At 39.6% G+C, this 15859-nt stretch overlaps 1 protein-coding gene across 5 annotated transcripts in view; it reads left to right on the top strand.

Annotated features, from left to right (window-relative positions):
• The window catches only part of RSU1 (Ras suppressor protein 1), a 203775-nt gene that overhangs the window by 130906 nt on the left and 57010 nt on the right, over window positions 1–15859 (top strand). The window contains exon 9 of one of the 5 annotated variants that reach the window (XM_030320480.1): window positions 147–184. The exons of the other annotated variants lie outside the window; for them this stretch is intronic. Coding sequence (XP_030176340.1) covers window position 147 — 1 coding nt within the window. The 3' untranslated portion in view covers window positions 148–184. Of the gene's footprint in view, window positions 1–146; window positions 185–15859 lie in introns of those variants that run through there. 5 annotated transcript variants of the gene reach the window in all.

Raw genomic sequence — 15859 nt, 5'->3', positions numbered from 1 at the left:
CATAGGATATAACATTCAGGTACCAGCGACTGAAATCAGATTGGCTGCTACAGCCCCTCCCAAGTTTTCCCTGTGATCTCTTCTTTGTGGCTTGCTTTTCTTTGTTTTTTAAAAAGAATGTTTTAATGTTTATTTATTTTTGAGAGAGAGACAGAGCACAAGCAGGGGAGTGGCAAAGAGAGAGACACAGAATCCAAAGCAGGCTCCAGGCTCTGAGCTGTCAGCACAGAGCCTGACATGGGGCTCGAACTCAACAAACCGTGAGATGGTGACCTGAGCCGAACGAAGTTGGACGTTTAACTGACTGAGCCACCCAGGCTCCCCTGTGTCTTAGTTTTCTTATTAGCGCCAGTCCCAGGTTATAATTCTCAACAAAAGAACTGACTTTTCTCCAAGGAGTCTTGGTTCTTTTAAGTGGCAGATAACATTAGAATTCAAAACCTAAGGTCCAGAAGTATGTATCTTCCAAACAGGCATCAAAGTTAGAGTGACATGAGATCTGCCAGCCATTAGAGTGACAAAACAGAAAAATTACCTGTGTTCAAAGGAGCGTGCAGTTCTGTTGACCATTCCAGTTTACCTGAACATTAAATCTGTCTTGGCTTTACTCTGTTATTAGAGTTTATTTTTATTTTTTAAAATATTTTAATGTTTATTTTCTTTTTTTTTTTTTAATTTTTTTTTCAACTTTTTTTATTTATTTTTGGGACAGAGAGAGACAGAGCATGAACGGGGGACGGGCTGAGAGAGAGGGAGACACAGAATCGGAAACAGGCTCCAGGCTCCGAGCCATCAGCCCAGAGCCCGACGCGGGGCTCGAACTCACGGACCGCGAGATCGTGACCTGGCTGATGTCGGACGCTTAACCGACTGCGCCACCCAGGCGCCCCTAATGTTTATTTTCGAGAGAGCGAGAGAGCGAGCAAGCAAGCAGGACAGGGGCAGAGAGAGGGAGACACAGAATCTGAAGCAGGCTCCTGGTTCCGAGCTGTCAACACAGAGCCTGACACGGCTCGAACTCACAAACTGCGAGATCATGACCATAGCCGAAGTCAGACGCTTAACCGACTGAGCCACCCGGACACCCAGTTATTGGAGTTTAGTAACCCAGTTCCCCCTTTGCCAAGTGCCACATACTAAATCATGCATGCGTTTACGTGACTAGCGACTCCACATTTGCATGCCGTCAGTTTCTTCCTGACCCGGCCTCAAGTGTTCTGGAATGAACTGCTAAGTGTGTGAAGTCTAGGAAACCTTGTCGCTATCCCCAGAACACCCAAAAAGAGAAAGAAACAGTAATTTCCTTCTGGGTTTTATAGTGAAAAAAACCAAAGGTGTGAGCCGCTCAGTAACACTAAGGTGTGGATCACCTGGTTTCTAGATAGACTCCCATTCGGTTAAAAGATAGAAACACAGAAGCAGGAAAGACATACCAGGACAACCTTTTGAACTTCTGATGTGTGTTCACCCTCTTTGTTTTCTTGGGCACGAATATTTGTCTGTAAACACACATAGTTTTGCTCTTGGATTTAACCTCCAAATGACGTCTGGCTCCTTCTCATCCCATTCAAGTTTTTGCTCACACGTCAGCTCAGCAAAACACCTTCTGTATCACTGTCTCTAAAACAGACCCCACCACGCACCCCTGCCTGTAACTTCTAGAGTGGAGGTTCCCCCGAGAGCTGGGACTTTGTTTTGTGCACTTGTGCGTCGCCAGGAGCCTCAGACAGTGCCTGGCATGCCCTCCGCCCTCGAAATCCTCGGTGAATGAGAGTGGTGTTTCTTTCAAGTATACGTTGCTGCCTGCAGGTTCGACGTTGCTGCTGGAGGAACAGTTTTAAAAACCTTCTGTCGCACATCCATTGCACATTCTTAAGTGTTTCCCTTTTTCTTCTCGTGTCCGAGTTGCTAAGATTTCGTGATATTATTAGTGTCGCTTCCATCACCATAAATGTTTCTGTGATGTTTCCAAGGCTGCAGCCTTCCCTAGCCAGCCACTCCCCATCAAATCTCGTAGCTCTTTTCAGCTAGGCTCTGAAAGAAACCCCACACGTGGAATGTTTGAGGGTAATATGGAAAAAACTAACAGAGCCCTCAAGGGGGTATTTGACCTAGGTTCAGCCCGTGAGCCTGTTTGTGTTCCTCTTTTTTGAATCAGCCAGGCTCCATCCTCTAACAGATACCTTTGTGGGGGGTCAGTGGGAGGGACCTAGCTCTTGGCCACTTGAGCACCCCACGATGCAGGTGTGGCTGCTGCCTTCCATCATGATGGTGTGAGAGACTCTGTAGAAGGTGGACTGGCTCGCTTTGAACTGTAACAATTGCTTAGAAACATATAGCAAAGCCCAAGGAAGGGAATGGGAGATAGTTCATCCCCCCTAGCCCCAGCCCTCGAAATAAGTTTGGTGGACAGGTCAGAAAAAGTACTTAGAGCCCATTCTCTGAACGTAAAAACCTAGATGTGAAAGGGTATAGAGAAGCCCTCGGTAGTTGCTCGGCTTTGGGGAACCAGTCGACTTCTCATCAGCTGCATTGAAGAGGAGCCTGGAGTCGGCTGCCTGCCATTACTTACCTCCCTCACCCGTGTCACTGATATGCTGTCTGACTTGTTGAACTCAGGAGTTTCCCAACAAGGGTGAGGAGTAGTGTGTGTGCTCGTAGAAATATTTGGCTTGTCTGCACACAGAACGCTCTGCCAGGGCACTACTTCCAAGTTTGATATTAAATTGTCTCACAAGTTGCATTAGTTTTGTAGGTTGCAAACAAAATTCTCTCTGTCAAATTTTTACTGCTAATTGTGTGTTGAAGGACAAAAAGATGGCATCGCATGTGTTTTTCCTAAGAGACGGCAGCAGTGTGACTTAGTTTTAACTTACATGCACCACCAAAACAGAGCACATGAGTGAAAGAATTGTCACCGCTCTGTTTACGTTATGCCAAGATTCCTGCTTTCGAAAATAAATGTAACTGCCTCCATTACAAAAGAGAACTAGAGGCTGCACGGCAGCCATCAGAACCACAGCCAGGATCAGCCTACTTCTGGCTCAGAGCCTTGCCGGCTTCTGGAGGTGCACACCTCTGCCAGGCGAACTTGGGACCCTAGAGAAGCATTTTCCTGAACCCAAAGGGCTTCTGGATTCTCCCAAAGGAAATGTAAATGAACAGTGAAATGTCTCTTGGTACTACCTGGGAGGGAACACAGGAAGAGGAGGGCTCAGTCACTTAACATCAAGCCTGTGCGGCTTCGGTGCATAAACGCGCTCCAGGAGGCATGCAGGAGACCAGTGGATGTGAGCACTGGCTCCGGAGGCAGGTTCCCTGGTTCAAATCCCACTCTTACCTTTTGCTAGCTTCGTAACATTGGGCCAATTTGATTTTTTTTTTTTTAATTTAACATCTTTATTGAAGAGTCGTTGTTAAACAATAAACTACATACATAAGGTGCATAATTGAATACATTTTGATGTGGGTATACACTTGTAGAGTAGTCACCAGAATCAGGACAGTCAACTTATTTGTCATACCCAAAAGTTTGCTTGTGCTCCTGTGTGGACCTTGTCCCTGCCTCATGCCGTCACTCATTTTAGCCCGTCTCCAGGTGACCACTGATTTACTTCCTAACTATACGTTTGTAGAGTATTATATAGAGACGTACAGCGTGTATTCTTTGTTTTCTTTTTAAACTGGCTCCTTTAGTTCGGCATAATGATTTTGAGAGTTGTTCTTGCATGCATCAGTAGTTCATTTCTTTGTATTGGTTAGTAGTAGTCTATGGAGTGGGGATACCATAGTTCATTTATCCAGCTGCCTATTTGTGGATGTTTGGGTTGTTTCCAGTTTGAGGCTATTGCAAATAAACTTGTGATGGGTTTTTGTGTGCAAGTCTTTGATTGGGTATGTGCTGTTCTTTTTTTATGTGGAGTGCAATGGATGGATCATATGGTAAGTATAGATTTACCTTCCTAAGTAACTGCCAAACCATTTTCAATATGATGGTATCATTTTCTGTACCAACCAGCAGTGTCTAAGTGTTGTTCCTCCATATCCTTGTCAACACTTTGCATGGCCAGTTTTTTCATTTTTATCCATTATAGTAGGTTCCCATTATGGTTTTGATTTGCATTTATCTGATGAAAAATGATGTTGAGTTTTTGCCATCCCTCTATCTTCCTTAGTGAAATTTTCAAATCCATCCATTTTTAATAGTTTATTATTCTTTTGAGATTCTTTATGTGTTCAGATAGAAATCCTTTTTCAGTTGTATACTTTGCAAAGCTTTTCTGTCTTTCTGTGATTTCTCATTCTCTTTGCAGTGTCTCTTGAAGAATATTTGTAATTTTGTTGAAGTCTAGTTAGTCCTTTTATGGATTGTACTTTTGGTGTCCTATCCAAGTATTCATTCTTTGCCTAATTCAAATTAATAAGATTGTCTCCTTTGTTTTAGTCCAGAAAATTTATAATTTTATGTTTTGCATTTAGGTCTGTGATGCATTTTGAGTTCATATTTTATATGGTGTGGGGTGTGGATCAAAGTTCATATTTTTTTTGCATATTCAATATTTTCTACCCATTTGGGTGCAGATTGGTTGATTATGTTGTTTAAGTTTTCTGGATCCTTTCTGATTTTCTGTCTGCTTGTTCTGTCAGTTATGGAGAGAGGGGTAGAAGTCTCAGACTATAATTATGAATTTGTCTGTTTCTCTTCTCAGTTCTGTCAGTTTCTGCTTCATGTAGTTTCAGGCTCTGTAATTAGATTTATAAATATTTAGTTTGTTTATGTCCTGTTGATTGACTCCTTTTACATTATGAAGTGAAATTATTTAGCGATAGTAACATTCTTTGGCCAGAAATCGACTTTGCTAAATATTAATGTAGCTGTACTCCATATTTATTTTCACTAATGTAAGCATGGTATATCATTTTCCTTTTTTGCTTTTTAATATCTTTATGTTAAAGTGAGTTTCTTGTGGGCAGCATATAGTTTGGACCCATTTTTCCATCTCATATGACAGTCTCTTTTAATTGGGGTTTGTTAACCATTTACACAATGTGATTAGTGATGTGGACAGGTTTGAATCTATCCTTTAGTATGTTTTTTTCCTATTCCATCTGTTTTTCCCCACTTTTATTTTTTTGTGCCTTTTGGATTGTATATTTTTGAAGACATCATTTTATCATTATTTTGTTGACTTACCAGTTGTAATCTTTTCTAATTTTAGGGTGTGCTTTAGTGTTTATAATTTACATCTTTGACATTTCACAGTGATGTTATTACTTCACATAGAGTTAGGAGGACTTTAACATAATATACTTGGATATCTCATCCTCCAGATGCTTTTGTTGTCCTACATTTTACTTCTAATGTTATTAACTCCACATTACATTTTTATTATTTTTATATCAGTGAAATCTATTTTGTAGAGATCTAAATAGAAGTAAAGCATCTTATACATTTTGTTATGTGTTTATGCATTTAGGTATTTATGCATTTTTAGTGCTCTTCACTCCTTTGTGTAGATCTGTATTTCTATCTATATTTTTCCTTTTATTAGAAGGACTTCTGTTAGCTTTTCTTATTGTGTGGATATTCCATGTGTGAATTATTTCAGATTTCATATACTTCCAAAACTCTTCCACGTTATTTTTTGAATGATATTTTCACTGGTGTAGAATCTTGGATAGACAGTTTTTTGTCTTTCATTAAAGGTTTTGTTCCACTGTCTCTCACTTGAATTGTTCCTGACAAGAAATCTGCTGTGTTCCTTCTGTTCCTTTGTATGTAACCCTTTCGCCCAACCTTGGATGCTTTCAAGGTTGTCTCTATCACTGGTTTTGAGCATTTGATTTTAATGTGCCTTAGTGTAGTTTTCCTCGCTGTTTGTTTGTTTGTTTGTTTGCTTGGGGTTTGCTGAGCTTAATGGATCGGTGGGTTTATAGTTCTCATCAAATCTGAAAATTTTCAGCCGTTGTTTTTACAAATATTTTTTTCACTCTCCCTCCCCATCCCTGTCCCCCAGTCTTGACTCTCTTTTCAGGACTCTGTTTATACATGTTTTATTTAGCCTCTTGTAGTTGTTCCACAGCTATGTTCTGTTCGTTTGTTTAATCCTGTGTTCTGAGTGTCATTTTAGATCTTTTTTGTTACTTTGAATTAAAATTTGATAACTATCTCATTATAGTTTTCATCTCATGATTATTTGGATCTTTTTTTATCTGTCACAAAAGTCAGGATACTGATTAACTCTGGAGGAAAGGGAGGAGATGTCAGGGAGAGTGGCTCTACCTTGTTTTCATTCTTGTCCTAGGTAATGGTTACACGATTATTCATTTTTAAATTCTTGTTAAATGAACTTGCACTGTTAAATGGATATATATTTTATGCACTTTTTGGTAATACTTCTTTTTTACAGTTTAAAAACTGTTATAAATGACTTGAAAATACAGTGATTTGGTTTTACATTCTATTAGGTTAAACTCCCATGACAGAAAGAACTGGAGGAAGTGATATGTTTTCAGATATATTATTAGTAATAACATTTTCATTGTTTTTGAAATGATTGTGTATTTATTATAGTATAAAGCAAAGTGTAATTATGTTAGTGTAATTAAGGATTAAAATTTTCAGCAAAAGAGCAAGGAGGTAACAAAAATTAGAGAAGTTAAATCCTATAATCATAAATTAGAATTGGAAATACAGGAAAAACTAATGATTTTTTTTCCCTTAAAAATTTTTTTTTTCCTGCCCACCAAAGAGACCTAGAAAAAAAAATGACTAATACAGTAGCGATACCACTCTTAGCTTCTGGACTGTTGTCTTTTTTTTTTTTTAATATCTATTTGGGGGAGAGCACAAGTAGGGGAGGGGTAGAGAGAGGGGGACAGAGGATCAGCAGAGATCCCAATGTGGGGCTCGAACTCACAAACCATGAGATCATGACCTGAGCTGAAGTCAGATGCTTAACCACCCTAGTGCCCCTGGATTGTGTCTTTAAATACCATTTCCCACTGAAAGAAGTCTGGGATCTTTAAAAAAAACAAAATAAAAAAGCTAATTCCAGGTCTTTATGAGGAGAATATACAATGGAGCCTGTAATATCCTGTCAATCTAGAAAGCAAGGAAGCTATCAAAGACTGTGTCAGAAGAATTTGAGATGCCAGGTTGAAGAGGGTCCCACTGGCCAAAACTGGGACTGTTTGGATTATCAGTAAGAATAATAACTACAGTTTATTAAAACACATTCAGCATGTTTTCAGAAAATCTCATTCAAACAAAATGCAAATATCTATATATATCTATATCTATCTATCTAGATAGATAGATATAGATATATTAGATAATCAGGAAATTTGGATAGTGGATATTTGATGAGAGTAAGGAATTTTTAGATTTGGTCATAGTTATGAAGGAGGGAAGTAGAAGTGAAAATAAATGAAATAGAACATGCCCTATATAGATAGTTTTTGAAACGGGATGGATGGGTACATGGGGACTTATATTATTCTCTTGATTTTTGAGTATGTGTAAAAATTTTCCAAATAAAGTTGACAGTATTTTAAATGTAATGAATGAAGAATTATTAGTGCCACTGTCATAGAATTGTTGTGGAGATAGTTCCTGTTAAACTCCATGTTACATTATATTTGACCTTAAAATAATAAAAATAGCTCGGATCCCATGCCCTCCACCCATTTCTTCCCACCAAGCTGTAAAAGATTGTTTTTTCATCCCACAGTTTGGAGCTGAAAGTGCCTGTGGAGCTATCCGTGGTGCTGACCAGTGCTATCCAACAGGGACCCAGGAGGAAAGGGAGGAGGCAGGGCAGGAAGGAATGAAAGATGAGTTTGGTGTTATATACCCTGAATTTGACTTTTCTGGACTACCCTCAATGGAGAGAGATCTAATAAGGATGATGTTTTATGGTCCTAGAATTTAGGAAGCCAATTAGGCTAGAGATAGAGTTCATCTTTCTTTTGGCTAAGTCTTCCCAGGGCCTCTCCTTTAACTAGACACCAGCCTGCCAACTAAGGAGGAAAATTTGGTCATAAATATATATAACGTCATATCAGCAATTTGGTAAATGTAAACATAAATTTAAACATCCGGGGGCGCCTGGGTGGCGCAGTCGGTTAAGCGTCCGACTTCAGCCAGGTCACGATCTCGCGGTCCGTGAGTTCGAGCCCCGCGTCGGGCTCTGGGCTGATGGCTCGGAGCCTGGAGCCTGTTTCCGATTCTGTGTCTCCCTCTCTCTCTGCCCCTCCCCCGTTCATGCTCTGTCTCTCTCTGTCGCAAAAATAAATAAACGTTGAAAAAAAAATTAAAAAAAAATAATAAACATCCGGCCATATTTATATACAACAGTCCTTTTGATAAAACATAGCCACCTGGAATCATGTCGATGGATGATACTCCTGAAGGAGAAAATTAACATTACAGTTAGAGAAATGTAAACCACCTTCACAGGTGGAAAACAAGGTTACTGCAGCGTGATTATTTTATTTACAGATGTAGGAAAGTTAATAATGAGGGAAACCAGAACAAGGGGAGTAGAAAGGCGATAAAGTGGGAATGGTCTTAAAATTTACATCTAAGGCCTTTTGGGCTACATTTGGAACTGAAAAAGGAGTAAAACCTGTTTGTTTCAAATCTGTTGCCAATGCGTTGTTTTACTGTGTTCAAATTTTATAGAAGTATAAGTATCATGAAATCATAGAGATTATCTCATTTCCCTCCTTATTTTTCAGGTGATGAAATTGAATCCCCAAATGATTAAATGATCTAAGATTAGCTAGCTAGTTCATGTCATATTGTGTTCATTGAACCTCTTCAAGTGTCTGAAATATTTCTCCTGCCCAGCACCCCTCCTCCCCCACAGACTGGTTAATTCCCACCATTCTGTAAATTTTAAGTTAGGGATCCCTTTATCTGAGGAGTCTACCCCACTGCCCTCACCCCTTGATAAGATCAGATAATTACAATAGCAAGAAAGCACCCACATCTGTTTATTGAAGACTTACTAATTAATCATCATAACAACTCTATGAGGTAGATAGAGGTTAGCGGCACTTTGCAGAGGGTGAAACTGAAATACAGGGGCACTAACTAACTAACTTGCCCAGCGATATAATTATATGTGCTAGAACCAGAATTCAAACGCAGTCTTACTCAAGGTCTGAGGTCAACTCACCACACTTTTCTATTGTCAAGATACCTTGTGGCTGCCTTGGCACTTACTGCTCTTATAATGTTATATTTATCTGTGAGATTATGTGATACAAGGCTCATTGCATATATTTTTTCATATGTAGAGTTACTACTGTATTTTTATAGTATTATTCTCATTGCACTGCACTGTCATACAGTTGCCTGTGGTACCATAGTACAACTGCATTGTTAGAAGAACTCTGAGAAAATGCACACCTGGTGCACCCTAGGTCGTGTCAGTTGGTAGGTACTCAATAATTGAGGGGCTTTAATTATAAACAGGCTTAGAGGTGACTTAGCTTGAGACCCAAGACAGAGTCTCACCTGGTATCCAAGGCTCTTAACTTTTATTCCCTACTTCTTTTTGGTACCCGTACTAAATACAGTTAGAAAAGTGAATCTGGAAAAATTTGTTGCTTTCCAGAGCTGATTTTTTAACTAGATCGGCAGCTAGGTATAAGTTTCATCCTTGCTAAGGATGAAAAACTTGTTGGTTTTATCCTGGAGAACAAGATGGATCCAGGGTCTTTATGATACGGTGGTAGTTAACATAACTGTCTGAACCAGTCTTTTGGGTATGGACCGTTAGGAAAGGCTAGAGTAAATATTTTCAAATTAGCATGTAATTCAGCGGTGTAGTTGTTAATGTCCTCATTCAGTTACAGCAAGAGGTGAGTACTTCTTTGTCCTTTCTTTGGTCTTTAAGATGCATTTGTTTCTGTGTGTATTCCATGTCGTCGTGTATATATTTTGTGTGGTGCAGATAGGATTTATTATTTCAAATCATATCCTTGAACTTAGTTCAGCGGTGTTATCTCTAGGGTATAGAAATGCATTTGGCAAGTGATCAGCAGTGTATTCTGGTATGCAAAAACCTAGCTGTAGAATAAAAATTGAGTTATAAAATTAATCTATAAAATAGTCACAGATAAAATGGTGAAGAGACTAGAATTAATCTTAAGAAAGAACAAGACAAAATGCAGATATCCTAAAATCAAAAATAGTAGTATTCATGAAAGTGACAATCAATTATTTAATTCCAAGGACAGATACATTATAGTCTAAAAATATATTTCAGATTCACAATTGCCTAGCTATTTTATGTGGCAGAATACCAGCTTTGCATATTTATTAAAATTATTCATAACTGCGTAGCTGCCCAGATGAACTGTTGAGTTCTTGTTCCTTGATTCAATATATTATCTTGTCCATTTTATCATGGCACTGTAATAGAACTTTGTCTAAATTTTAGAATGATCCATGGAATATTTTCAGTATCACCATCTCCTAAATACATATTTTATCATTTCTATTTTGCCTAATGTGATCTTTTACATAGCTTTAGAAGAAATCATCTGTCTCCATAGGAAAATCACAAGTTGTTTTTTTTTTTTCTTAAGGGAGTGTATTTCAGACAGAAATCTTTATTTAGTATGGAAAGTTATTGTATCATTAATCTTCAGGTATCGAAATATTCCTGTTACCTAAAAATTCGGACAAGATGTGTATTCTTCAGAATAATAGAAAATAGAAGTGTGTAATCTTTATGTAGATTTTTATGGAGAGCTGTGTTTGCTTTAGATATTGTTGAGTCGTGTGTTGCTGTGGCCAGTCAGTGTGACAGTAGTTGTGGTGGTGAGTTCTGGAGCTGAAATGCCTTCATTTCATATCCTAAGCCCACCACTGATTATTTATTTATTTAACTTTTTGAGCACTATCTCATCTCTAGTATTGAATGATAATGGTGTCTGCCTTGCAGGGTTATTAAAGAAGATTCTATGAGATAATGCAGATAGAGCACTGAGAACACATCCCTAAATTGGTACAAACTCAGAAGATGATGTGAGGAAAGAAGAATAAAAGCTTTTTAAACTAGAGAATATTAATTATACTAGAGTTCATAGGAGTCTCAGACAGTCTAGTTTAATCCCCTCTCTCTTTGTGTGGATGAAAAAGGCAGCTGTAAAAGATTGAGTGACCTCTTCAGGATTATCAAGCTAGGACAGCAGACTCTATAACCCAAGTCTTCCGGCTCAAAGTTAAGTGTTCCATCTATTTTACTAAAATGCTGACTTATCCACAGGCACATTCATTGAACCTGTCCTAGATGTCATTGTGTTATGTATGTGACTTCTTATCCAGTATATAACACTTCTAGCTCCTCTTGATGTGATGTCCTAGTGGTTGTTAATCCTCTAGAAATACATTTCTGTACACCCAAGAGTCATGGAGAAAACTATTGACTGTCCTCGAACTAGCAATGTCCTCAGTGAATGTGAGCAGCTCTATCTGAATGCCTCGATGGGACAATAGCCGTATCCGTCGGAAAAGGGAATGCCCTTGAAGTGGTGTAGAATTTCCCTGGAGATTTCATAAATTTCTAACATTAAAATGAACCCTTTCTTCCTTATAAATCAGAGTCATGTGTTAAAGGAGATGTATTAGATGCTTCTCAGCTATTATGTTTTAGTGTGTTCTATAAAATTCTCAGTAAAGGAAAGGTCAGTGTTTGTACCGTAAACAGTGTTCACGGGGGCATATTTAACCCCAGTCCCTTTTGGAATTCCTGGAGTGTATATTAATCGAACTTGCTCCTCTTTGAAAGTGCCCCATTACTCACCACCTCCCAGATTGACCCCACTGCCTGCCTGGGCATTCTCTTTGTTGGAGATACTGACCACCCTGAGTCTGGGGCCAGTCTTTCATCAAGGGAAAAAATGAAAAGGAGTGATTTCACCTCTTTAACAGCATGGGGTTAGGCTCTCGCCTTCCCACTCAGCTGCACTTTTGTATCTGTGGTTAAAGTAACAAGATTGTCGTCACACTGCCTTGTGGGGTGTGCCGAGTGGAGTCCTTCTCGTGTGTTTTCATGGAGACCACGTGTGAGACTGAGAGTGACCAATGGCTGACCTCTGCATACTGACGACACAGGTGGTGATTCCTGCTTCACGAGTGGTGAGTTTTGTGACCTTTCTGGTTGTCAGCACCGCTCCCAGCCTGCCAGCCTCCTCTGAGCACACGATGGGAGAGCTAATGGCCGCAGGCTTGCTCTGCAGAGCAGTGTTGAGGCTTAATTGAAGAATATTTTTAACCCATTACCAGGAGCAGTAGGAGAAAATGTTCAGAGTCTTGATGAAGCTTTGCAGCTCTTTCCATTTAAGAGAGTAGATCCCCAAATGAACAAATTATAACCTAAAATAGTAATCCATCTTTATTTTTAATCCCTTCATCTTCCCAAGATAAAGACTCTTCACTAGGAGGGCACAAAAAGGGGCAGAACGAGGGAGGTGGTTACAAATGATTCTTCCTCCTGGTGGATGTGAACACACAGTGCCCCCGGTTTAGAGCAGGATGGCTTTGGATGGACCATTCTGAAAAACCTGTTTCAGAACGGTAGTGGACATGCGTGCTAGTCTAGTCATGATCCATAGAGAGGTGACTGGTGGATACTTCAAGGTGTACAGGCCACGTGAAGAGAAGGCAACAGTCCAAGGAACAAGAGTGGGCTTTTCATTATGTCATGATTTCTGACTCCTTTCTTGTTTTCATGAGTAAATATGCTTTCATGCTTTCAAATTTAGAGGGGCTTTTCAAAGACTGCTGAGAGATGCCCCCCAAACTATCCTCACCGCCAACATCCCAGTCAGCCTTGGCTTACATTCAAATTTAATCTTCTCTTTAACGCCACAGAATAGTCTTCTTTTGCTTGATTCCTTTATTTTGTCCCTTCATTTCAAAACGGCAAGAAAAAGTGCTTCCAGTTTTTTTCTTTAATTAAAGTAAGCATGAATTAGCATATGAACTATCAGAGAATATCTAACTAATTGATGTCTGGAAGCATCTGGGCTTTAAACACACAGAATTTGAAGGGCGTTTTCGTTTATTGATTCTTCTCTACAGTCTCTGATTTTTTTTCATGTTTCCAATAGCCAAAAATATACTTCTTTTTTTTTTTAAGTTTATTTATTTATGTTTGTGAGAGAGAGCTTGGAACAGAGAGAGAGGAAGACAGAGAATCCCAAGCAGGCTCCATGCTGTCAGTGCAGAGTGCTGTGTGAGGCTTGAACTCATAAATCATGAGATCATGACCTGAGCTGAAATCAAGAGTCAGACGCTTCACTGACTGGCCACCCAGGCCAAATTATGGTGTATCTTAAATATTGGATCACAAGGACTTCCGGTCTTTAGCTTCATGGGATATTCAGTCACAGAATTCACCTATGTTTCTCAAAGAAAAGTGCTACCTATAGCTACCCTGGCCACATGGGGTAAAATGATAAGTGAAAATGCTTTGTCTTAAGCATTTGTTCACAGGAACATATAAACGTCAGCCTGATGAATGTAGTATCAGATTAGACCAGCTGCATGGGAGCTGCAGAATGCTTTTGGTCTAAATGTTGTAGTTTACAGAAAAGCTGTTATTTCAGTCTCTCTTGCTTACTTGCGTGGTCAGCTAAATTCAAACATCTCTAAAAGGCACTTGCAGAACAAAAGATGACCATGGTTTGGCTGGGTGGACGAAAAAGAAAGCATGGTAAATGGTAGTGTATGGGAAAGCAGATATTCTGGAAGCCTTTTCACCCTGAAAGACTAGATGCAGAAAAAAATCAGAGAAACTTGCCTTGTAGATGTTCTGTTCAACTTGGAAGAGAGTAAGGGAAATCTGTAAGGCAAAAAGTCTGTATAGTAATTTGAAACCAAAGTGGTACAGTAGAGAGGCCAGGACTGCCCTACTGGGACTGCCTGCCTCAGGGACTCGCAGCTTAACTGCCTTGGGCAAAAAGAGACGAGGAGTTCTGGGGTCTGGGTACAGTCGGAAGGCCAAACATGAAACACTCTCACAGAGCAAGAACCTTCACAGAAACTGTACCCTCAGGTGCAGGTGCAAGTGAGAGCTGGACAAGAAAATGAGCTCCCCAGGAAAAGGGAGCAGTTGAGGAAAACTGTTTTGCTGTTGGTCTAAGGGGAAGGAAGGTAGTAACGTTGTAGTCATCATCTTTGAGCATTTGTTACTACAAGCTTGTTTTCAGTGAGTCTGGGGCATAAATTTACAATTCTTGCAAGGTCATGGAAACCCTAGCCTAAGAAACTTAAATAACAAGTTTCTGGATTGGCAGAACCCTCTGGACCTGGTAGATACGAGCATTTAAGTCCTCTCTGGAGGAAAACATTAACAGTCCTGTTCTCTCAGAAGGTCCTACAGATTCAACTTATACAAGGTTACCTATAAAAAAAAAAAATGCCAGACACTCAACAGAGAAATCCAGAAATTACCAAATGGGGAATAACACAAGGCATAGTTCACAGAAGTCAACAGAAACAATAAACAGATTAGATCCGCCATGCCTAAGAACACTGGGATGCTGGCTTTGGATATAAAACCAATGTACAGGAAGTCCATACGAACAAAATTGAACAAGGAATAAGAGACCATCAAACATAGAAAGATCTGAAAAGGAAGCAAATAGAATTACAAGAAAAAAAAAAAAGAATAGTTGGAAATAAAAACTCATTAGTGGGTTAAGTAGAAGATTACACACAGCTGAAGAGGGGTGAATGGCCTCAAAGATTAGGAAGGACATCTGACATGAAGGGCAGAGAGACAGCGCGGGTGAGAAAGAGTCGGGAGTAAGTTAGAGGGCTGATAGAAGGAGAAGGTGGAACATATGTCCATTTGGAATTCCAGATGTTAAAATCTTGAAAATGCAGGGAGTGGTCCAGAATTGAAGGATCTGAAACTTCATCCAAATAACAATTTAATAAATAAGGAAAATTTTGTCTTTATTTTAGTAAATGAGCTTGCTACAATTTCACAGATGGTTTTTGAAGACGCAAGACTCCTGGGCCAAACGCGAAGGATCTTATTACAGCGTAGTAAGCAGCATGAGCTATGTGTTCAAGCCAGCTCCCCCTGCCCCCCATGTCCCTTGGGGGTGATGCAGAGTGGGACATGCAGAAAGTCAGAGTCACATCCAGAGACCCCCCAATCTTTTAAAATGGACTATAGAGGCACCTGGGTGGGTGGCTCAGTCGATTAAGCATCCAACTGTTGACTTCTGCTCAGGTCATAATCTCATGATTCATGGGATGAAGCCCTGCATCGAGCTCTGCACTGATAGCATGGAGTCTGCTTAGGATTCTTTCTCTCTCTCTCTCTCTCTCTCTCTCTCTCTCTCTCTCTCTCTCTCTCTTTCTCTCTCTCAAATAAATAAAACTAAACTTTAAAAAAAATTTTTTTGGAGAAAATAAAAATAAAATGAACTATAAGCAAATCTGCTCTTTGTTTGGCCAGGAGGGAGACATTATTTTATCTCCAGGATAGTAAACAAATCTGCTCTCTGCTCCAGAGGGAGACTGTCTTCTAAGGTTGTTTGCTATACAGATATCCTTGGAAAGTTATCCCAGAGCCAAAGCTGTCAGTGTCTGTGCTCACAAAACATGCAGAAATAGGAGTCCAGTGGAAAATTATTTCCCAGTAGCAGAGAGGTAGTTTGTTTAAGGTATCAAGACAGAATTTTCCAGAAATGTTGAAAGTTTAGAATGCTCATACGGAGACAACACCCTGCATAACAAGCAACGTAAATACATATTTAGACATATCATGGTGGTACTGCAGGCTCCCAAAGAGAAAGCATAGTTCAAATTGACAGGCTAGTT

Source organism: Lynx canadensis, chromosome B4 (genome assembly GCF_007474595.2).
Source record: "Lynx canadensis isolate LIC74 chromosome B4, mLynCan4.pri.v2, whole genome shotgun sequence".
In the NCBI taxonomy this organism is placed as follows: domain Eukaryota; kingdom Metazoa; phylum Chordata; class Mammalia; order Carnivora; family Felidae; genus Lynx; species Lynx canadensis.
This window is presented reverse-complemented; position numbering and strand designations above follow the sequence as displayed.